Here is a 23,608-nt window from a genome sequence, read left to right as displayed (position 1 = left end):
GTCTTCTTGACTCCAGGTCTGATGCTCTATCCACTTCGCCACCTAACTGCCCTGAGCTTGGGCCACCTCTCAAATCCCTACTCATCTACGAAGGCCCAGATCAAGTCCTTTAAAACTTTCTGAACCACCCCAGACCACAGACCTTTCCCCTAATGTCCTCACCACAGCCCATCCCATTCATTCTATAGTGTTCAATGCCTCCTGTGGGCAGTTATTTTTTTATATATGTATTTGTGGTTCATTTTGTCTCCCAACTAGCTTAAATGCTCCTCAAGGGCAGAGGCTGTGGTAACAAGTACCCATCAAACCTAAGATGATGTTCAGTGCACAAGAGTTTTATAGATTTATTCAATATAGTGATTAGTTCCTTAGCCTCTCTTGTGCTAGCTACAAAATTCTCCCTGTTCGTGACCTAGGGAGCACCTACCTTCCTTTATCCATCCTAGTATCTCAGTGATTCTTGTTTGCCATAGGGAAAGAGTCATGGGAATCCGGAGTCATGGGATTTGAGTTAAAATCCTAACTATGCTACTTACTACCTGGACAAACATATCTCTCCTATAAGATCATAATTTAAAGCCAGAAGAGAATTTAGAGGTCACTGAGTCCAACCATCTCACTTTACAGAAAAGGAAACAGAGGCAACACAGCTACTAAGTAGCTTGCCTAGAGGCCATGCAGTTACTAAGTGTATGAGGTGGGATTTGAAACCAGGTGTTCCAGATTCAAAGGCCAGAACTTTATCCACTATTCCACACTGCTTCTAATACCCCATCTGGAATTTTCCTTTGTGGCTTTTCAGACTCTGCCTTCTGCTACATTTCTATGGGTCCATGCCATGTCCCCACTAGTAAGAAGGCTATAAGACCCCTGAGGGTAATATATGGGTAATTTTTTTCATCTCTGTATTTCCAGACCCTAGCATAGTGCTTTGAACATAGTAGCCACTCACTAAATGTTTGTGGAATTCAAAAGAAAAGAGAGATCTCTTATAAAAGCAAATAAACCCAAAAGCTTTTATTGTTCCAGGCACTGTGCTAAGCACTTTACAAATATTATCTCATTTGAACGTCACAACAATTCAAAGAGGTAGGTACTATTATTAGCCCTTTTTTACATCAGAGAAAATTGAGGCAGACAGAGGTTTAAGTGACTTGCCCAGGGCCACATGGCTTGTAAGTGTCTGAAGCCGGATTTAAACTAAGGTCTTCCTGACTCCAGGCCCAACCCTCTATCCACTGAGCCACCTAGGTGACTTAAATCTGCTCCACTGGCCAGTATGCACACAGTTATTCAAGAATGGTCTGGAATCTATACTCACTGCCCTTTCTCTCTGCTTTTCACCCCTTTCCCCCATCCCCCAAGCTTTATCCCATATCCCACATGGTAGTTGCCTGCAATACGACAAGAGTCGATTGGTTAAGAATGCAAAAACTTAGCAACTTTGGCCAAAACTCATCCCCTGGGGGGCTCTCTGCAAACTCGGCTGCAGTATTATTGGCAGGGAGCAAGGAATTGTCCTGCCAGGGTGGCTGGCTGCCCTGATATCAGTTTGGCCTTGTTTTCTCCTAAGTGGGAAATAGCTCCCTAATAGGCTTTCTTACCTTCTACTTTCTGTCTCTGCTTTAATCTATTCTTCATACAACTGCCAAAGTAATATTCCTTATGCATAAATCTGGTCATGGAACACCTTTGCTTAAAAATCTTCACTGGCTCCCTAATGACTACAGAGTAAATCAATCAATCGTCAATCAATAGGCATTTATTAAGCACTATATGCCAGGCACTGTGAGGAGTGTTGGGGCTACAAAGAAAGTCAAAAACCTACCTGAAAATAAACAAAAAACCAGTTCTTCCCCTCAAGGAGCTCACATCCTAACGGGGGAAACAACATGCGTATTTCTCACAAAGTCCTGCCTCACATCCATCAGATTGGCAAAAATGATAAAATAAAAGGGGAGGGACTGTGGAAAAATAGGCACACTAATGAACTGCTGGAAGAGTTATGAATTCATCCAGCCATTCTGGAAAGCAGTTTGGAGCTATGCCCCAAAAGTCACTATATTGGGCATACATATTCTTTGGCCCAACAATATTACTACTAATCCTATACCCAAAACAGACTAAAGAAAGAGGCAAAGGATCCATATGTACAAAAATATTGATAGCAGCTCTTTTTATAGTAGCAAAAACCCCCAAACAAAAACAGAAACTAAGAGAGTCCACATCTATTACGGAATGACTTAACAAATTATGGTATATTAATATAATGAAATATCTTTACACCACAAGAACTGTGAAATGGACAGCTTCAGAGAGAACTGGGAAGACTTGGATGAACTGATTCAAAGTAAAGTGAAAAAGAACCAGGACAACAATTTATACAATAACAACATTATAAAGAAAAATATCTGTAAAAGACTTGAGAACTCTAATCAATGCAAAGATTAGCCATGATTCCTAAAGACCCAAGATGAAATGTGCTACATAACCTCCTGGGAGAGAGAGGTGAAGGGCTCAAAATGCAGTAAGAGACATAATTTTTTGATACAGCCAATGCCAGAATTTGCTTTGCTTGACTATGCATATCTGTTATCCTTAGCACAATGCCAACATGTTGTTCAGTTGTTTGGTCATATCTGACTCTCCGTGACCACAGCATACTAATACTGTCTATGGAGTTTTCTTGGCAAAGATACTGGAGTGATTTGCCATGTCCTTCTCCAGTAGATTAATACAGAGAAGTAAAGTGACTTGCCCACAGTCACACAGCTAGTGAGTGTCTGAGGACTGATTTGAATTTAGGTCTTCCTGACTCTAAGATCCAGGGCTCTATCCACTGAGTCACCTAGCTGCCCCAATTTCCGTATTTAAATGTTTATTGATAGATATGTTGCAAAGGTTTTCTTTTTTATTCGGTTGGGGGTAGGGTGGGAAGGAGAGAAAACAAATAAAATTTAATTTAATTTAAAACAAATTTGAATAGATTGAATTATTAGTGATTTGGAGTGCATTTTTTCACATAATTACTGACAGCTTGGATATCTTCCTTTGAAAACTGCCTGTTCATATCCCCTGCCCACTTTTCATTTGGGAAACAAGACTTATTCTTATAAATTTGAACCAGTTCCTTATATAACTTGAATTAGTCAACTAGAAAGTGAACTCCTTGAGAACAGGGTCCATGTTTTTGCCTTTCTTTGCATTCCAACCCCTTAGTGCCGCACGCAGAATTAATTCCTTGTTGACTAACTACTCAGCTTGAATTCCCCAGTATCAATCCCCAGCTCACCTGACCAAGCACTTCCTCAGTCCCACTCTGAATAGGTAGCTTCAACACCAGTGTAATAATAGTAGCTAACATTTTCATGGGGCTTTACAAATGTATTGTCTCATTTCACCCTGACAACAAGCTTTTGAGGTAGGTGCCTGTGTGTGCTCTAGGATAAAATACAAACTCCATAGCTTGGCATTTAAAGTCCTCCACAACCAGGCTCCAGCCTGTCTTTCCAGACTTATTTCAAACTACTCTGCTTCAGGCACTATATGTTCCAGACTAATTGGCCGATTAGCTATTCCCTGAACTTGGCATTCCATCCTCCATCTCCATGCAGGCACACAAGCTATTCTCTCATGCCTAGAATAGAGCCTCTCCTCATCTCCCCCTCTCAGAATCCTTAGTTTCCTCTACCTACCCCCACCACCATATTCTTCTTCTTCATCATCATCATCATCATCATCATAGCTACCATTTACATAGCCCTTACACTGTGCTAGGAACTGTGCTTAAGCCCTTTACAATAATCTCATTTGATTCTCACAACAACCCTGGGAGGTAGGTGCTATTTCTCATCTTCATTTTACAGATGAGGAAACTGAGGCAAAAAGGGGTGAAGTGACTTGCCCAGGGTCACATAGCTAGTAAGTGTCTGAGGCTAGATTTGAACTTAAGTCTTCCTGACTTCAGGCCCATCACTCTATCCATTGTGCCACCTAGTTACCCCAAGGCACAGCTCAGGTGCCACCTCCTACTGGAAACCTTTCTGATCTCACTCGACACTATGTTCTCTCTCCTCAAATTATCTTGTATTTACTTAGAATTTATTTATGTTCTGTATCTCCCAACAGAATGTAACCTTGAGGTCAGGGACTATTTAATTTTTGTCTTTTTATTCCTAGGATAAAGGGATACATACTAACAGTGCAGCTAAATTGCCTTCTCATCCACAAATGTCACTCCACCCCCCTCCCCATCTCCATACTTTCTGCAGGGGCCGTCCCTGGTGCTTAGAAAGTCCTTTCTCACCTCTGCCTCCTAGAATTCCTAGCTTCCTTCAAGGCTCAACTCAAGCACCAGTATATGCTTAATGCCTTTCCTGACTCCATGAGCTACTAAGACTCCCCTTCACCAAACTGTCTTATATCTATTTTGTGTGTATAGTGGGCATGTATAAATATATATGTGTATGTATACATAAATTCGTGATTATATCTACGTATACATACATATGTATGTGTGTGCACGCACTATACGTATACATATCTCTTCTAGCTGGACCATCAGCTTCTTATAGTCTCACTAGAGGTAGCTAGCTTACACAGCGAATAGAGCTCTGCGCCTGGAGCCAGCAAGACCTGAGCTCAAGTCCAGTCTCAGACACTTATTGGGGGTGGGGGGGAAACCTTAATCTCTGCCTCAATTTCCTCAATTGTAAAATGGGGACAATAACAACACCCACTTCTAAGGTTGTAAACAGGATCAAATGAGATAAGATTTGTAAAGCACAAGCACAGTGCCTGGCACATAGCAGGTGCTCACATTTCCTCCCTTCTCAAGGGCAAGGACTCTTTCTTTTTTGTCTTACTATCCCCCGTACCCAGCATGATGCCTTGTACAATAGTAGGCACTTGGTAAGTGCTTGCTGAATTTAGCTGGTATATAATTAAATAGGTTACATAATATATAAATTATATAATAATATGTATTCTATAATAAATTCTACAATAATATATACATGATATGTGCAATATATAATAATACATGCATCATATATGTATATAATTAAATATCAAACTGAATAGTGTAAGTGCTAGAGGAGTTCAGAGGAAGGACACATCAATGTGAGTTTTAATGGTTAAAAGGAAGATAGCCTAAAGGGCCTTAAAAGTGAGTTGTTGGTGTTTTGCGTTTTTTTTAAGCCTTGAATGGGGATTTCAATTCAATAAATACTTACTAGATAATAATTTTTAAAAAATAAATTTTTATTTATGTCATCTGTATTTTTACATCAAAATAGTTTTCTTCAATATCTCTCCCTCTCCCCTTCCCTCCCAGAGAGCCATCCCACATAATAAATTGTATTTTTTAAAAATTAAAAAAAAGAAAAAGTGGGGAAAAATCAATATAACCAATCAATTCATCGCAAAAGTTCTGAAAACATGTGCAATGTGCATCACCTGTGGACCTCCCACCTCCAAAAGGGGGTGGGATGGAGTGTCCTTTCCTATCCATTGAAGAAGGTTTTCTCAGTTGTTGGGTTTTCTGTTTCTGTTTTTTAGAGCCAACCTCAGAGCCAAAGGACTTTAGGTTCAAGTTCCATCTCTGACACATTCTGACTGTGGCCCTCAACAAGTCACTTAAAACTTTTAGGGGACCAGGCAATTCCCTAAGTTGACAAGTTGTACAGCAAGAGCAAGCAATGTGACCTGCATTAGTAGAGGGAATTTTCCATCAAAGAGTTCCTTTAAAATGTGAAATCACAAGAAGGTCCAAAAAAGGAGAAGGGGGAGAGGTAAGTGAAGAGGAGAAATGAGAGCATCCTCAGGGGCAGCAGTGCAGCCAAAGGCAGGAGGCAGGTAGACAGCATGGGTGATGAGGCCAGTTCATGTCCTCCTTCCTGAGGGCCCCCATTCTGGGAGGGAGAGGTAAGCGGAAACTGCCTGAAAGCAGAATGATGGATGGCCTGAGGAACTATGCAGACAATGCATTAGGATGCATTCCCCTATTAGAAGCTGGAAGCTTCTCAGGCCCAAAGAGCATCTGTCATGCCAGGCCAAAGGGAGCTGGGAAGATGGATGGGCCAAAATCCAATTACTACAGCAAGCACCGAGCAAATGGACAGCCTGTTTGATGAGAACCCACCTTGACAAGCTGCTAATTTGTTCTTCCCTGAAACCCTAAGCCCCCTCCGGCCCCTGGCAAGAGGAGAGAAGGAGGAAAGAGGGACAGGAAGGCCAGGAAGAGAAATGGCCAGTGGCAGCAGCTGTCAGGGTGGAGACAAACACTGGGTTTCAGTCTTGAAGCTGATGCCTTAAAGGAAGCTGCCTAAGCTCAGAGATTCTCTACCAGAGAGTAGAGACAGGACAACTTCTCAGGAGAAAAAAACACAAGTTCCCAGAGTCTACCTGGATCTCAAAGTCATTTGGCCCATCTCCTACTTTTAAGAAGGACAACAAAAGAATAAATAGATTGATGATTTTGGAGAGTATGGACCTATGTTGTAAATGAAGCAGGCAACTCTGAGTCTCCATCATTACACACCTGAAATTTCTCTGAAACAAGGAGCAAGACAAGTGACTTGTCTAGGGTCACAGAGGAACACTAAGTCAGGACTTGGACCTAGGTATCCTGATTCCAAGGTCCATGGCTCTCAATTTACAATACCCAACTTGGAGTCAGGAGACCTGGATTAGAATCCCAGCTCTACCATGATCTTGGGCATACTTCCTCATCTGCAAAATGGAGATACTATATAATATTTGTATAGCCTTCTGAACAAGAAAAGACTCTGAGTTGGTGCTTTAAATGTTTAGTCTTATTTTGGGCCCTTCACAATAACCCTATGAGTTAGCATTATTAGCCCCATTTTACAGATAAGCAAATAGAGTCTTGAAGAGTTTGAGTCTAAGGTCACTCAGAGATTTAGTATACAGGTCAGGGTTTTAGACACTAAATTTGGTGTGCCTGCTCCACTATGGAACACTGTCTAGAAAAGTGTTGCATCCCAAGAAATTCTAGGATGCAAGGGATAACTGAGACAAGAAGGCTGACCACAGGAAGGCTATAGCCTCTGAAGGTGAGGTCATGGTAGAAGGGAGGGATTACCTGGTTTTGCTAATAGCTTAAATCCTGGCAGCCAGGTAGCAATCTGCTAGGAAAAGGAGAGCATAGATTACCATCCTTTTATTATTTATTTATCCTTTTATTAAGGGGATTTGTTCTGTGAAAGTTGGATTCAGTCAAAGGGCGGCACTTAAGGACCTAGAGGCCACAGGTTCCCCACCCCTGGTCTGGTCCATAGGCAATGCTTCTTGAAAAAGACAAATTTGAATCCCTGAGTAGCTCTTAGGGCTCCATCCACCAGTTCTGGCTGTTAAAGACCAGGTAGGTAGGTGACACAGTGGACAGAGCACTGGGTCTGGAGTCTGGAAAACTAAATTCAAATCCCACTTCAGAACCTCACCAGCGGTGTGACCCTAGACAAGTTACTTAACCTCTATTTACCTCCATTTTGTTAACTGTAAAATGGGGATAACAACAGCACTTACCTCTTAGAGTTGTAAGGATCAGATAAAATAAATGTAAAATGTTAGAACAGTGCCTAGCACATAGTTGGTACTTAATAAATGCTTTTTCACATTCCCTTAAAGAGATTAGAACAGGTCAGACCTGGCTGGGCTCTGACACATGGCTGGCTTTGTTGGTACTGTATCTCTTCAGATGTCTTTTGTATAGGACACTTAAGAGTCAGAAAATATTATATATATATATGTACCTATACATATATATGTATATATTATCTTATTTGGGCTTCACAAAAGCCTTGTGAGATAGGTATTATAGGTATATTTCTCCTCATCTTGTAGATGAGAAAACTTGGGTTGAGAGAGGTTAATTCAATCAAACAATCAATTCTCAGTGTTCACTCCCACCCCCCACTCACTCAACACTTTGATCCAGTGATCCCAGCTGTTTCATAAACAAAACACTCCAGATTTTGGCTCTGGACATTTTCTCTGGTTATTCCCTATACCTGGAACGCAGTCCCTTCTCCACTCTGACTACTGACTTCCCTGGCTTCTTCTAAGTCCCAACTAAACTCCCACCTTTTACAGGAAGCTTTTCCCAGCCTCGTAATCCTACTGCCTTTCCTCTTAATTATTTCCTATTTATTCTGCGTATAGCTTACTTGGTATATATTTGTTTGCATGTTGTCTCCCTCGTTAGATTATAAGCTCCTTGAGGGTAAGGACTGTCTTTTGCTTCTCTTTGTATTTCCAGCACTTAGCACAGTAGGAACTTAGGAACATAGCAGATACTTAATAAATGTTGACTGGTTGATTGCCTTCCCTCTGTTAATTATTTCCTATTTATCCTGTACATAGCTTTTCTTTGTATATATTTCTTTGTTATCTCCTCCATTAGGCTGTAAGCTCCTTGAGGGCAGCAACTGTCTTTTATTTCTTCCTGTATCCCTAGTACCTAGCACTGTGCCTGGAATATAGTATGTACTTAATAAATGTTGATTGACTGACATTAGTATACCCATTTTACAAATGAAGAAACAGGGTTTCTTTAGAGAGACTAAATTCTTTAGAGAGGCTAAATTGACTTCCCCATAGTCACACATTTAGTTAAGTATCAGAGAACGTATTTCAACCCAGATCTTTCCTGACTGTAAGGCCACTTACCTTTCAAAGTAGAATCAAAACCAGAATCAATAAATTTGAAGGACAGGTACAGGGGTTAAATACCAAGGGAGATAAGAAAGGTTCAAACTCAAGAAAAAAGCCCTGTGAATGGCTGCCCTCAACATCTTGGAAGTGTTTGTATTCTCCACTGTATGTAATCTGCCTTGACCTTCAATTTCTGAATTTGCCCAGTCAGGTTCTGCTGTGGCTGCCCTCCCTGGTCTCCATGACAACAGCTGCCTCTAAGTGGTGGCTGACAATCCCCATTTTACTAGATAAGATGTTCAGAAAGGTTAATGACTTAGGCTGCTGTAACTAGTGGGAGACCCAGAACTTCAAAAAAACAACACTTAGAAAATACATCTTTCTTTTGGAGGCAATCAGTTAAGTGACTTGCTCAGGGTCACACAGCTAATAAGTGTTTTGAGGCCAGATTTGAATTCAGGAAGATGAATTCTCCTGACTCCAGGCCTGGCACTCTATACACCACACCACCTGGCTATCCATGTTCATGTATGTGTATATGTGTACACACAAACATATTAAATGAGGGGGTGAGGGGTAATAGGTTAACACTGATGATTTTTGAGCAGTCAAGTAACATTGCCAATCAACCTAAAACACAATTCTGTATTTAAAAAATACTGGCATCTGTGTGGAGGGGAGATAGGACAGGAGAGTTAGGAATCTATTACAATAGTCCAAATAAGAGGTGCGGAGAACCTAAACTAGGAAAATGGTCTTCTGAGTAAAGTAAAGGGAATAGAATAGGGAGCTATGACCTTATCTGGAGGTTAAATTGACAAGATTTGGCCACTGCTTGGATATGATGAGTAAGGGAGTAGAAAGAGATAAGGATGAATTCAAGAATGCAAACCTGGGTGCCTGGTAGAAGGGTGATATCCTAGGGGTTTTAGAAGAAGGAGTGGAATGCATTGTTGGTGGAGTTGTGAAATGATCCAACCATTTTGGAGAGCAATTTGGAACTATGCCCAAAAGGCTATAAAAATGTGCATACCCTTTGACCCAGCAATAGCACTTCTAGGGCTATATCCCAAAGAGATCACACAAATGGGAAAAGGACCTACATGTACAAAAATATTCATAGCAGCTCTTTTTGTGGTGGCAAAGAATTGGAAATTGCGAGGATGCCCATCAACTGGGGAATGGCTGAGCAAGTTGTGGTATATGAATGTGACGGAATATTACTGTGCTATAAGAAATGATGAACAGGCTGACTTCAGAAAAACCTGGAAAGACTTGTATGGTCTGATGCTGAGTGAAGGGAGCAGAACCAAGAGAATGTTGTACACAATAACAGCCAATTGAGTGACGACTAATATTGATTAACTTAACCCTTCCTGGCAATACAAGGATCCAAGACATCTCCAGAGGCCTTGTGATGGAAAATGCTATCCACACCCAAAGAAAGAACTATGGAAGCCAAATTGTTATTTTTTTTTCTCTTCTGTTGAGTTTTGTTTCCTCTTTCTGATGGTTCCTCCTATTGGTTTTAATTTCTACTTACAACATCATCAATGTGAAAACATGTTTACTATGAATGTAAATGTATAGCCTATATCAGATTGTGCGCTGTCTTGGTGAGGGTGGTGGGGAGGAAGGGGGAGAAAAATTTTAAACTCAAAAGCATATGGAAGTGATTACTGATAAATGAAAATAAATTAATTAAAAAAAAAGAAGAAAGAGTGGGTTGAAGAGAAAAGATAATCAGTTCCATTTTAGACATATTGAATGTGAGATTCCTCTGGAACAACCAAGCGGAGGTGGCCAGAAGGCAGTTAGTGATACATAAATGAAGTTTAGGAGCAATTAGGGTTGAATATGTAGATCTGTGAGTCACTTGAGTAGAAATGATAAATGAATCCATCAGAGCTGAGGAGGTTACCAAGAGAGAAACTGAAGACAGAAATGTGGGCCTGGGATAGTCTTAGAGGTAAACTCAATGCATGGGAGACAGATGATATCCAACAAAGGAGATTAAGAATGGGAGGTCAGATAGGAAGAAGCAGAACCCAGAGTATCACAGAGAAAAGGAAGGGGTTTAGGGGTCCTGAAGAAGGTAGGAAAAAGGGTTCTAAACAGTCCCTCTAGGGACTGTGACTAAATCAATTAGAGAAGAATAAGAGGACTGTTATACAACAATGAGGACTTAGGTGAGACAGCATAACATAAACCTGTAATGGATTTCATTGGCTGGCTCATTTGACTTTTTCAGGCTGTGTTTAGAAGGTTAGACTTCAAAAAAGTGATTGTGACCAAGGATTATAATTTGGCAAAGGATAAGGAATAGGACAAGAGGGCAAGGGATTAAACAGTAGAGGACAGAATATAGATGAACTGGTCAACCATAAGGTCAAGACTTTGAAGGGAAGAAAGCAAGGTCAAAACAGGCGTGACAGACTGGGAAAACATAAAAGATATGGAGGAACCAGAGATTGTGATGAGAATGAAAAATGGATTTAGGTGGGATGAGACTGGGGTGGAAATGGGGAGACTGGAGGTTTGATCAGAAAGCGGAATGTCTAAGTTCAGGATCCTGGAAGTGGAACAGCTATGGATGATGGTGAACTCTAAGATGCATTCATCTCTGTGGGTACACAGGTACTCCTTTGGCCTCCTGTCCTCTAATATACAGGGACTCCTGCTGTCTCTAAGTGCTATCTCTAAGCAATAAAGGTACAATAAAAGTGCAATAAAGACACAGTTCATGGGAAGAGGCTGAGGCTGAGGGCTGGTTGTGTGAAGAGGCATACATACATATATTTAAGGGTGTCCCCAAGGATGAGTCCTGGGCTCTCTTCTCCTTCTATATAATTTCACTTGGTGATCTCATCAGCTTCCATGGTTTTAACTATCATCTCTATTCAGATGCATTTGTTCAGTCCTAACTTCTCTGCTGACCTCTAATCTCGCATCTCCAATTGCTTTTTCAAACTGGATGTTTCATAGACATCTTAAACTCAACATATCCAAAACAGAATTAATTACCTTTCTCCCTACCCCACTCCCAAACTTTCCAATTACTGACAAGGGTACCACCATCCACCTGATCACCCAGGCTTCAAACATAAGTGTCACTCTCCACTTTTCTCTCATTCTCACTCCTCCAATATTCAATCAGTTGCCAAGTCCTGCCTCATCTGCTTTCATGTCATCTCCAGAATACTCCCCCTTTTCTCCTCTGACATAGCCATCACCCTGGTGCAGGTCCTCAACACTGGACACCTGGACTACTGCAGCAGCTTGATGGTTGGTCTCCTTGACCCAAGTCTCTCTCTTCTCCAGTCCATCCATCACTCAGCTATCAACAAGATCTTCTTAAAGTACTAGTTTGACCATGTCACTCCCCTTATTCAATATATTCCAGTGGTTCCCCATTGTCCCCAAGACCAAATGTGGTAGACAAAGAGCTAGACAAAATGATAACAAAATTCATTTAGAGGAACAAAATATCTAGAATCTCAAGGAAAACAATGAAAAGCAAATAGAAATGAAAGAAGGATTAGTACTTTCAGGTCTCAAATTTTAAAAAATTCTAGATCCAAATTTTACAGAACAAATTCTTTTATTAAACAAATTTATTTAAACAAGTAAAATTTGGATTCAATCAAAAGGTCACACTTAAGGATCTAGAAGGTCACATGTGGCTTCAAGGCTACAGGTTCCCCACCCCTGATCTAAACTATTTTGTTAAAAACTAAAAACCTAAATTAATTGTGGAAAACTTCCTATTTGACCACAACTGCCTGAGAAAACAAAAGTAGTCTGGAGAAAATTCAATTTAGATGAACATGTGACATCATATACAATGATAAGGTCAAATTGGACATATAAACTGAAGATAATGGGTCACACCATTAAAAATGATTAGAAAAACTCCATATCAGGGACTTTTCACAGCTATGGTTAGAGGAAGAATTCTTTAACAGAAAAGTGTTTAAAGCAATGATAAAAAACATAAGATGGATCATTCTGATTACATGAAACTGAAAAGCTTTTGCATGAATAAAATCATCTGCTGTCTCTAAATTACATACTCTATGAATTTAATTGCTGGACATCCCAGAAATAATAGGAGGACCAACAAGGCCAGGTGAATGAATGAATACCTGAGTGCTAAGGGGATGCTGGGAGGAAAGGCTGTCTTCCCTGGCTAGAGAAGCAATAATCAGAGAATTGAAAACAAACAAACAAAAAACACCACACTGCAAGGGCTGCAGCTTTGTGGTTCAGACTTCAAGTGCTCTATGAGTTCAGAAAAGGGCCCCGTAACATGGGATCCAGGAAATAGGGAAAGCTTCGTGAAAGGGCCCATCTTCAGATGACCCCAGAGTATGGAAGGCATTCCAACCAGAGACTGAAGCATGAGCAAAGACTTAAAGACTTATTGTGGAAGATTGGTTGAACTTAATAACTTCTAAGGTCCCTCAATTCAAAATTCTACGGCTGCTGGTGAGTTAATGTACTCAGTTTGGAACACTGCTCTGGACTGAACTTGACCTGCCAGTGAGTCACTGTGAACTTGTCTACAGAATAAGCTCCCATGCTCTCCACCTCCAGAAAGAGAGAACCTATAACTCTGAGCACAGATTGAGGCAGACTTTTTGCCCTTTCTTTATAATTCTTGCTTTTTATTTTTTTGCAACATGGCTAGTGTGGAAATATTTTACATGACTTCACATGCATAACTGATACATTACTTGCCTTTTCAGTGGGTGAGGGGAAAGGGCAGGAGGAAGTGAGAGAACTCAAAATTTATCCAAAAAATGTAAAAAATAAATAAAAGATTAAAAAAAAGTTTGCTCCAGACCATAGTCCATAGCCATTTGCCCCAAATATCATACTACATGGCCATTCTTCTCACTCTAACTTCCTTGCTTTCCATCTTTTGTTCTGAGAACAGTAATCAAATCAGTGCTAGGGGTATAGACAACTGACTTGCCTTATGGCTCAGCTCATCATTCCTGTGCCCCCCCGACCATAATTCCCTTCTCTGGCCATTGCTCCTCTATTTGCCCTGTTTCCCCCTATTATATATAGTGTGATTTTCTTGAGAGCAGAGACTCTTGCTTTTGCTTTTGTATCCCTAAAGCCTAACATAGTACTACATACAGAGTTTGATATGCTTTTTTTATTCATTTATTCATTTAAGTACAAGGCTGAGACATTAAGATTTAGTACTAAAGAGAAGAGAAAAACACTATAGATCCTTGAGATGAAAAGTGACATGATTTCAACAGTACGTTAGGAGGTTTAATATACCAAAATGAATAGGAAAGGGAAAGACAGAAGGAACAATGCAAAATTAGAGACTTCTATAATTGTTCAGGAGTGAGAAGAGGAGAGGCTAGAATAGGCAGGTGCTAGTAGGGGCAATTTGGTGGGCCTGGAGTCAGAAAGACCTGGGTTCAGATTCAGCCTCAGACACTCATTTAAATGTGTCACCCTGGGCAAGTTACTTAACATGTTTGCCTTAATCCATTAGAGAAGGAAATGGCAAACCACTCCAGTATCTTTGCTGAGAAAACTCCATGGACAGCACTGGCATGCTATGGTCCATGGGGTCATGAAGAGTCTGGCATGACTGAATGACTGAACAATAGCAGTAGGGGTTAAAAGGGAAGAAATCTGAGAGATATTTCAAGGATAGAATTAACAGGACTTGGCAGAAAGACAAAACTCTTATCATTTCTGCAGACTTCTCAAACCACTGACAGGCTCATCTCTGGATTAGCCATCAGAATTTAGGTAACAGTCCTGTTTCTGCCAATAACTCACTGTGTGACCTTGGACAAGTAGCTTCCCTTTTCAAGTTCAGAGTTCCTTCATCATAAAAGGAAGAAAGGCCCCTATGGTCCTTTCCGGCTTTAACATTGCCTGCCATCTTATTATAACGATGACAGATGTGTGAATCTGGAGACTAAATTCAAGTCAAGTCAACAAGCATTTATTAAGCACCTACTATATGCCAGGGATTGTATTAAGTGCTGGGGATTTTTTAAAAAAGAGAAAAAAAGGAGTCCTTGATTTTAAGAAACTCACAGTCTAATGGGAGAAACAACTACGTACAAACAAGATACACAGGAGAAACAGGAGAAAATATCAGAGGAAAGGCACTCAGATTAAGGAGAACTGGGAAAGGCTTCCTATAGAAGGTAATAAGATTTCAGCTGAGACCTGAAGGAAGCCAAGGAAGCAAAGAAGGGGAGATGGGAAGGGTGAGGGTTCCATGCAGGGAGCATGGCCAAAGAAATGCCTGGAGTTCGAAGATGGGATTAGAAAACCTTCTTCACAATAAAGGGTATAACCAAAGACCAATCTATAGCTTCATTCAAAGGAAAAGAGGGATTCTGATTGCTTTTCCCATTTCATCTGAATTCAGCCCTTTAATTAAAGCCCTCCTTCTCTGCAGTTCTTCTGTTCACCCTGTACTTTCAGAGAAATTAGTGCCAAGCTCCCAGCGATTCTCAGAAACCCCAAAATCATTAGTCACAACAAAGAGTATGTCCTGTGATGAGGAACTGAATTTAAGGTAATAATTCATTGTAAATGGGTTACTATAAGCAACTGTGACTATTTTTAAAAAATGTGTTGTGGAGGGCAGGCCTATTCCATCTCTGTGAAATGTGTTCATTCTCTATTCCCTGTGTTTCTTCACAAGTTTATGATTTTCTTGTAATCACGCATTTAAGTCCAATTGTGCTTTTTTTGCTCCTCCTTTTTAAACATTGCATACACAATGCCTCAGGAATCTTAAGGCTCCAGTGAATCAGCAGTTTCCTAGAGGGAGGCAGACGAGACCAGCTTCTCAAGGATTCTTGTTACCCTCTCGCTCTATGCCTACAGGCCACGGCAATGTAGCAGGTAATAATTTCCATGTTCCAGAGAGGGAACCCCACAAAGTCTTTCCCACTTATTTCTTGCTATGAGGTAATTTTATCCTTCTGTTCCCAAATAGCTACAAATCCTGCCGAGTCATTCCTGAATTTTCACCTTCCAACCCCCACTCCTGTCCCCATCCTATCTCTCTAAGACCAGTTCATCACTGGCCTTCTGTCCATAATGACTGGCCTTTAGAACCCAGGTGGGCAGACCTGGGGTAAAATGGCAACCAGGACTTACAGGTTACTCTTCTGGCTCACTGTTTTAGTGGACAGGGTTCAGGGTAAAAGTAATAAGGCAAAAAAATAAAATAAAAGTAATAGGGCAGGGGAGTATGTTGTAATGGCAAAAAGTATTGTTTCTGAAATCAGAGGCACTGGGTTCAAATTGTTGCACAGTCACATACTACTTATGTGACATGAAGTAAGTCACCTAAGTTCTATGGAAAAGAGCTTTGATCCTAGGATCAAAGAATCTGGGTTCAAATCCTATCTTTCATAGTACCTGTGTGACCTCAGACAAGTTATATCCCCTTCTTGGGCCTCAGTTTCCTCATCTATAAAATGAAGGACATCTAAGGTCCCTTCTATCTCTAAGTTTGTGGTTCCTGTGACTAGATGGTTCCTGTGATTTGTAAGGTTCCTTCCAAATCTTTTAAGACTTTGAAAGGGGGTAGAGCAAGGCCCAAGGGTTAATCAATACACGAGAAGTAGGAAAGCAGCAATGAGCCAGCAAATGTTTTACAACAGGCTCTCCAGAAAAAAAAAAAGTATGCATAGTAACATGCTTATACATTTAACTGCATTAATAATATTTTCTCCATCACTTTCTTAAGTTCCAAATTTTTTTCTCTCTCCCCAAGACTGCAAGTAATCTGATATAGGTTATACATGTACAATTATATTGAATATATTTCCACTTTAGTTATATTGTGAAAGAAAAACATCACTTTCTTAAGTCTAGACAATCAACAAAACAGTATATCAAGTCCTGATGTGTAACATTTGCCAATTTCTGAAGTTCTATCAGGGGTGGGAAACCTGTAGCCTCGAGGCCACATGTGGCTCTCTAGGTCCTCACGTGTGGCCCTTTGAATCCAAACTTCATGGAACAAATTCCCTCAATAAGAGGATTTGTTCTGTAAAACATAGACTCAGTCAAAAGGCCACATGAGGCTGCAGGTTCCCCACTCCTGGTAGGACATGGGTCCCTGCCTTCACAGAACTTACATTTTCAGAAAGGGATATGACTCTGGATTTAGCAGTCTAACCACTATACAACCCAGCTGCCTCAATGTCTGTATCACACATCTGACTTCAAGGAAACTACAATCACAGATCTAGAGTTGGAAGGATCTTTAGAAGTCATCTAGTTCAAGCCACTACTCAATGTGTAAACCTCTTTTTTTTTTTAATGGACTACTTGTTTTTTTTTCCTTTTTCAATATTTAATATTTTATTTCCCCCAATTACATGAAAAAACAATTTTAACATTCATTTTTTAAAATTTTAAGTTCCAAATTCTCTCCCTCCCTCCCCTCCCCACTCATTGAGAAGGGAAGCAATTTGATTTTGGTTATAAATGTGCACTCAATATGCATAATACTCACAGAGTTACTTTAAAAGCTTATTAACAGTATGAGACAATCAGTGATAAGTAAGTAGAAGGGCCAACTGTATTAGACAAGGAAGCCAAAAAGTCCAGTTTTATTTCTAGTCCTGGCCCTTCTGCAAACAAGCTCTGTGACATGAGCAAATCACCCACCCTGTTGGAGTCTCAGTTGCCTCATCTGTAAAATGATTCCAAAGGCCCCTTCTGCCTCACGTTCTGTGAATTCGGGGAAGGAAGGGATGAGGGGGGCTGAGGGGTGGTCAATGAAGGCTTCACTGGCCTGGTGAGATGTCCCCTAAGAGAACCATCCTCAGCAGCTGGTCCACTCAGGAGCATGCAGAAAGTACCAGAAGCAGAGCAGACGCTGACCCAAGCAAAAGAGATTTCTCCTTACCTGTTGGGAGGGGCCTCTCCCTTGCGAGGATGAACAACTGCCATCCAACTGGTCATTGCAATCCACAGGCCACTGTGAGGAGGAGAAATCGGGATCAAAGTCACACGACAGCCCTGTCCACTCATAACATTCAGACTATCTATATCCATAAGATCACGTTCTGCCTTCACATCTTCATTTGGACATTACGACTAGAAACCCTTCCTCACTAGATGTTTTTTTCAAGGAAAAACAACTTGATCTTCTAAGTATGTGTTATCTATCTCCCACCAAGTGTTTAATTCCAGACTTCCTTATCCCGGCCTCATTAATGGGCCATCTCCAAGCAACACGTATTCAAGGAATGAATAAATCACATTTATGTCTCTGGCCCTGATTTTATTGTTGTAGGCAAGTCCCAATGTAGAAACTCTTTCCACTGATGACTTGTCTACATCGTCATTTGGAAGCTGCCTGAGGCAAATAAGATTCGGCCAACGTCACATCGAACTGGCTCGCTACTAAGAAACCCATGCAGGATTTGGGGGCCCATGCAGAAAATCTCTCCCAACAAGAAGGAGCAGAGTGAAGACAGCATCCTTCAGAAAAATCTAGGAGAGATAGAAGGAAAACTTGCTTTGTGTTTCAACAGGAATCCATTCCTTTCTGTCTAGCATCAATGGTAAGAGAGGTTCCAGGATAGTCAGCATAAATTATAACATCAGAAAACTCTCACTAGGTAGGCAAATGGGTTTCTGAATTAACTGTATCTTTGCCAGTCTGAAAGATTTTGGCTCTTCATATCTAAAAGGGATGTGAGGAGGAGAGGTATCCTCTTGGATTATGCTGACTAGTGACCATTCCGTCACACAGATCTCTGATGCCCCATCATAGTATAGTGACCCTGGATTCTCAAAGGCCATGTTGAAAAAACACAGGCCCAGGGAGATCCTAGCAAGTTGAAAAGGCATTAAGTACACGTGAGTCAAGACCAGCCCAGCTCAGTTCAAATAGGTTCATCATCAAAAGGTTGGCCTTTAGGGGAAGACTTTTTTCTGGTTACAGCATTTATGAAACCATCTACCAAGGTGTAATTAGTAAAGGGAGGACCCCTAGAGATGGAATTATGCCTTTTCTGAAGCACTGAAATCAACAGTCACTCCTGCTAATGTTGCTGACACAAACTCTCACTTCAAGGCTGCATATATGCATATACAATTCAGAAGAGACCCCAACCCCTGTCAACCAGCTTCCAGATGTATGACGTCGTTGGTCATGAGGGTGATGGACAAACTAAAAGTTTTTAGGACAATTTGGAGTAATCTCAGAGGGGAGGCACTGTTAAGGATGATCAGGAAAGTCTTCTTGCAGAAGGTGGGATTTGGGCTGAAACTTGACGGAAGCCAGGAGAGCCATAAGATGTAAACTAAAGAGAACTGAAAGCATGAAAGAGCCAGTGAAAGTGCCCCAAATGAGGGGATTTGAGGAACAACAAGAAGGTCAGTGTCACTGGATCACAGAATAAATATATGGAGGGAAGGAAGGCATAAGAAGGAAGAAAAGGTTGGAAGGGGCCAGGTTGTGACGGGCTTTAAGAGCCAAACAGAGAATTTTATATTTGATCCTGGAGGCGACAGGAAACCACTGGAGTTTATTAAACAGAAGTTTGACATGGTCAGGCATTTGCTTTAGGAGGATCAATTTCACAGATCAGTGGAGACTGGATTGGAGCAGGGAGACGTGAAGCAAGGAGAACAACCAGAAGGCTACTTCGATAATCCAGGTATGAGCTGTGAGGGCCTGAAGCAGGGTGGTAGCAGTGTCAGAGGAGAGAAAGAGGCATATAGATAGACAGATAGATACATACATACATACATACATACACACACAGATACCTAGATATAGATGGATATAGAGATATAGGTATAGATATCTCAAAGGTAGAAATGACAAAACTTGCCAATGGATTGGATGTAGGGGCTGAGAAAGAATGAGGAGTCACACCTAGGTTACAGACCTTAGGGACTTAGAGGATAATGGTTCCCTAACAGTAATAAAGAAGTTAAGAAGGGAAGGTCAGAGGAAAAAGTTAATGAGTTCAGCTTTGGATATGCTGAGTTTAGGAGACATCATCCTAAAATGGAATCAGGAGATCTGGATTCAAATCCCATCTCTGCGATGAGCTGTATGTCCCAGACAGATCATTAGACTGTAAGAATAGATCTTACAGTTATATAATATTTTGTAGCTAGAAAGTAATTTTATATATATTTGTTGACCAGTCAATTAAAACCTAGGAGTTTAAGTTCAACTATAGCACTGTGTGTTACAAAGAAACACTAAGGAACATTCTTCTCCCATAAGAAATAAATGATTTGAAGTCAGCCAAAACTGTTGAAATTTGGGGGAGGAGTGCCTAGATTGCAGTTTGTCTGAAGAAGGTCTGGGGTTTTAGTGTCCTGCAAAGCCAATATAAGTCATCAACGTGCTAAGGCACCCAAGAGAGCTAATAAAATCTTAGGATTCATTTAAAAAAAGCATATTGTCTAGGCCTAGGGAGGTAAGAATCCCATTGCATTCTGCCCTAGTTAGATTTCATCTGTTCAGTTCTGGACATCAAATTTTAAGAATTTTACTACTGGTAAGCTGGAAAAAGCCCAAAGAAGACTAAACAGGATAGTAAACAGCCTGGAGTCTATACCATCTGAGGACAGGGTAAAGAAGAAAGAGAGGATGTTTAGCAGGACAAAAATAAGGGACAGAGAATGAGAAGTATAGTCAGATGACTGAAGGGCTACGAGGTGTCAGAGTGATTAGATTTGTTGTGCTTATGGTCAGTTAGGACTAAGGTGGAAGTTGAGAATGTAAGGCTTAATAGAAGGGGAAAAAATCCTTCAATTCCAACAATTAGAGCTACTCAAAAGTGCAACAGGCTGCCTTCATTGGTTCTGGGTTCCATCTTCTCATGGAAGATCTTCAACTGGAACCCACCTCTTAACAGACAGGTGATGGATTCAAGATGCAGGATGAGACAGAAATTATGGACACGTACAATATGGGAATTTAACCGTGCACATATGTTACAAAGGCTTTGGTTTTTGTTTCTTTTTTCCAATGGGGGTGGTTTGGGGAGTCCAAGGGGAGACAGAAATATAGTAGGAATAAAAAGAAAAATGGAAGTTGAGGCTGGTAAGGAACCTCAAGGAGTCCCTTGAACTTGTCTTTTTGAGTTGCTGTATTTTCCAGAAACACTAGACCTGGAGTATGCAGGAGACTCTGAATCAAGGACAAAGCCTCCCCCCTCTCCCACCCCAATATAATTTGACAAGACAAAGATTGCGTAACTTGCCCAGCATCACACAGCTAGTAAGTATCTAAGGTCAAACTTGAAATCAGGTCTCCCTGAATTCAGGTCCAACATTTTATACACTGTGCCACCTAGCAGCCTAACAAAAAATAAAAATAAAAAGTTAGGTATACATAAAAAAGCCTGTAATTTTGTGTAATAACCCTTTTTTTTCCTGTTCTACTATGTATAGGCAAATGCCCATTCCAATGAATGTTTATTAAATGCAGAATAAAAATAACAATTTAATTTTAAAAAATCTTTAGGCAGAGGCAGGATGACTATTTGTCTGGTATAATGGAAAGGGAATTCTTTCTTTCCTTGAGGAAGGAAGAGGCTATCTATTGAACTTGACCTCTAGGAGTCCTTCCAACCCTCAAATTCTGTGAAATTATAGAACATCCCTAAAGAAAAAATGTTTGATGGTCTTTCTAAAAAGACCACACTGGAAAATCACCAAGCTTTGTGTTGGAGAGACAGGGAGTGGGAAAATTCCCCTCACTTATCTCTGGAGCTGAACTGGATTAAACTCACATATTAAGCAGAAAGATACAACCTCAAATCAAAAAATCTACTATGTGTGTGTTCTCTATTCACCTCAGGGACCTATTTCTCTCCTAGAATGACTCCTAGAAGTATTCAAAAATCACTTTTCTTTCTGCATTCTTTCCTCTTCTGGTGTCTCAAATTTCACCTCATGTTCTGAATTACATCTTCGCTACTGAAAAAATCAGCAGATGTGATTGCTAAGGTACTGTCAGTAATCCTTGAAAGATTGTGGAGAGTAGGAGAAGTCCTGAAAGAATGGGGAAAGTCAAAATATTTTCCTGATTTTCAAAATAAAGGAAGAAAACAGAGATGGAAAACTCTAGACCAGTAAGCTTAACTTGGATTTCAGGCAAAATTCTAGGATGGATTATATTTAAAAGATGATTCCAGAAGGTGTAGAAAAGGAAGCAATGATCTCCAAGAAGCTTCAGGGCTTCAGTAAGAACAGGACATACCAAATTAAATCTATTTTCTTTTCTGACAGGGTTTCTAAACTGGTAGATCAAAGAAACGCTTTTGTTCCAGATGGCAGAAATAGAACAAGGAATAGACAGAAACTGCAAAAAGGCTTGATGTGAGGAAAAACTTTTTAACAATTAGAGTTACTTAAAATTGTAATGGGATGCCTTTGGAAGTAGTACATTCCTGCTCTCTAGTCACTCAACTGGTAGATCAAAGAAAGGCTAGAGATAAAGTTAATCTAAAGCATTTCAGTAAAGTATTTGACAAGATTTCTCATGCAATTCTTGAGGAAAAGATGGAGGGATGGAGACTAAAGGACATTACAATTAAATGGCTTTAGTCAAATGACCAGACTCAAAGAGTAGTCATGAAGGGTTTAATATCATTTTGGAAGGAAGTCTCCGGTGGATTGCCCTGGAAGAACAGTTCCTGGTCCAGTACTATTTTAAATCAATGGACTTGGATGAAATCATAGATGGCATGCTTATCAAATGTTCAGAGGACTCAGAACCAAGAGAACTGACACACTGGGTGACAAAGTCAGGATTCAAAAAAGATCCTGACAGGCTGAAACAAGGAACTGAATCTAATAAGAAAATCAATAGGTTAACTTTAAAGTCTTGTCCTTAGAGGTCCAAAAAAAATCAACTTTACAGGTACAAGATGAAGAAAGCAAAGTTAGATAGTGGCTTGTTTGAGAAAGTTCAGGGAGTTTTAGTGGATTACCATGAGTCAACAGTGTGACATAGCAGGCAAATGTCCTACTGCGATCTTAAGCAGCATTATGATTAATAGCTGGAGAAGGAAATGGCAAAACACTCCAGCAGCTTTGCCAAGAAAAACCCAAATAGGGTCATGAAGAGTCAGACATGACTGAAAATGGTTGAACAACAACAACAAATTATTAATCGCATTTATGCAGTGCCTACTATGTGCCAGGCACTGTACTAAGCACTTTACAAATATTATCTCACTTGATCCTCACAACTGTGGGAAGTAGGTACTATTGTTATCCCCATTTTACAAGTGAGGAAGCTGAGGCAAAGATAGGCTGAGTGACTTGCTTAGGGTCCTGCAGGGTGACCCTTGGAGCGGCTTGCCATTTTCTTTTCCCGCTCATTTTGCAGATGAGGAAACTAAGGCAAATAGGGTTAAGTGACTTGCCCAGGGTCACACAGCTAGTAAATACCTGAGGCTAGATTTTAACTCAGGACTTCCTGACTCCAGGTTTCATGCTCTATCCACTGTACCACCTCGCTGCCCTAAGTGTCTAAGGTCATATTTGAATTCAGTCTTCACTGAGCCACCGTTTATTTATTTGTTCATTTTATTTGAGGCAGTTGGGGTTAAGTGACTTGCCCAGGATCACACAGCCAGTACGTGTCTGAAGCTGGATTTGAACTCTGGTCCTCTTGAGTACAGGGCCAGTGCTCTATCCACTGTACACCTTAGCTGCCCCTTAGCTCACTCATTTAAAGAGGCACAGCTTCCAAGAATACAAAGATGATAACTGTACTGTACAGCTCCTTTCTAGGACCACATCAGGAATGCTGTGGTTAGTTCTGGGTACCATGGTTTGAGAACTGGAGAGCGCTGAGAAGAGAGCAAGCAGAATGGTGCAGGGCTTCCAGCCTATGCCACCATCAGGGTAGTCTGAGGATAGGCTTGGAGTA

General features: G+C 40.7%; 1 protein-coding gene across 3 annotated transcripts in view; it reads right to left on the bottom strand.

Moving 5' to 3' along the window:
• Positions 1-23,608, bottom strand: part of CTIF (cap binding complex dependent translation initiation factor) — a 484,134-nt gene that overhangs the window by 331,646 nt on the left and 128,880 nt on the right. For all 3 annotated transcript variants that reach the window (XM_027869083.1, XM_027869084.1, XM_027869085.1), the window contains exon 4: positions 17,600-17,671. In XM_027869083.1, the coding sequence (XP_027724884.1) occupies positions 17,600-17,671 (72 nt within the window). The remainder of the gene's footprint in view (positions 1-17,599; positions 17,672-23,608) is intronic.

This window comes from Vombatus ursinus, unplaced genomic scaffold, assembly GCF_900497805.2.
Source record: "Vombatus ursinus unplaced genomic scaffold, bare-nosed wombat genome assembly UNPS02014791.1, whole genome shotgun sequence".
Lineage (NCBI taxonomy): Eukaryota > Metazoa > Chordata > Mammalia > Diprotodontia > Vombatidae > Vombatus > Vombatus ursinus.
Note: the sequence above shows the minus strand (reverse complement) of the source record. Positions and strands in the feature narration are given on the sequence as shown.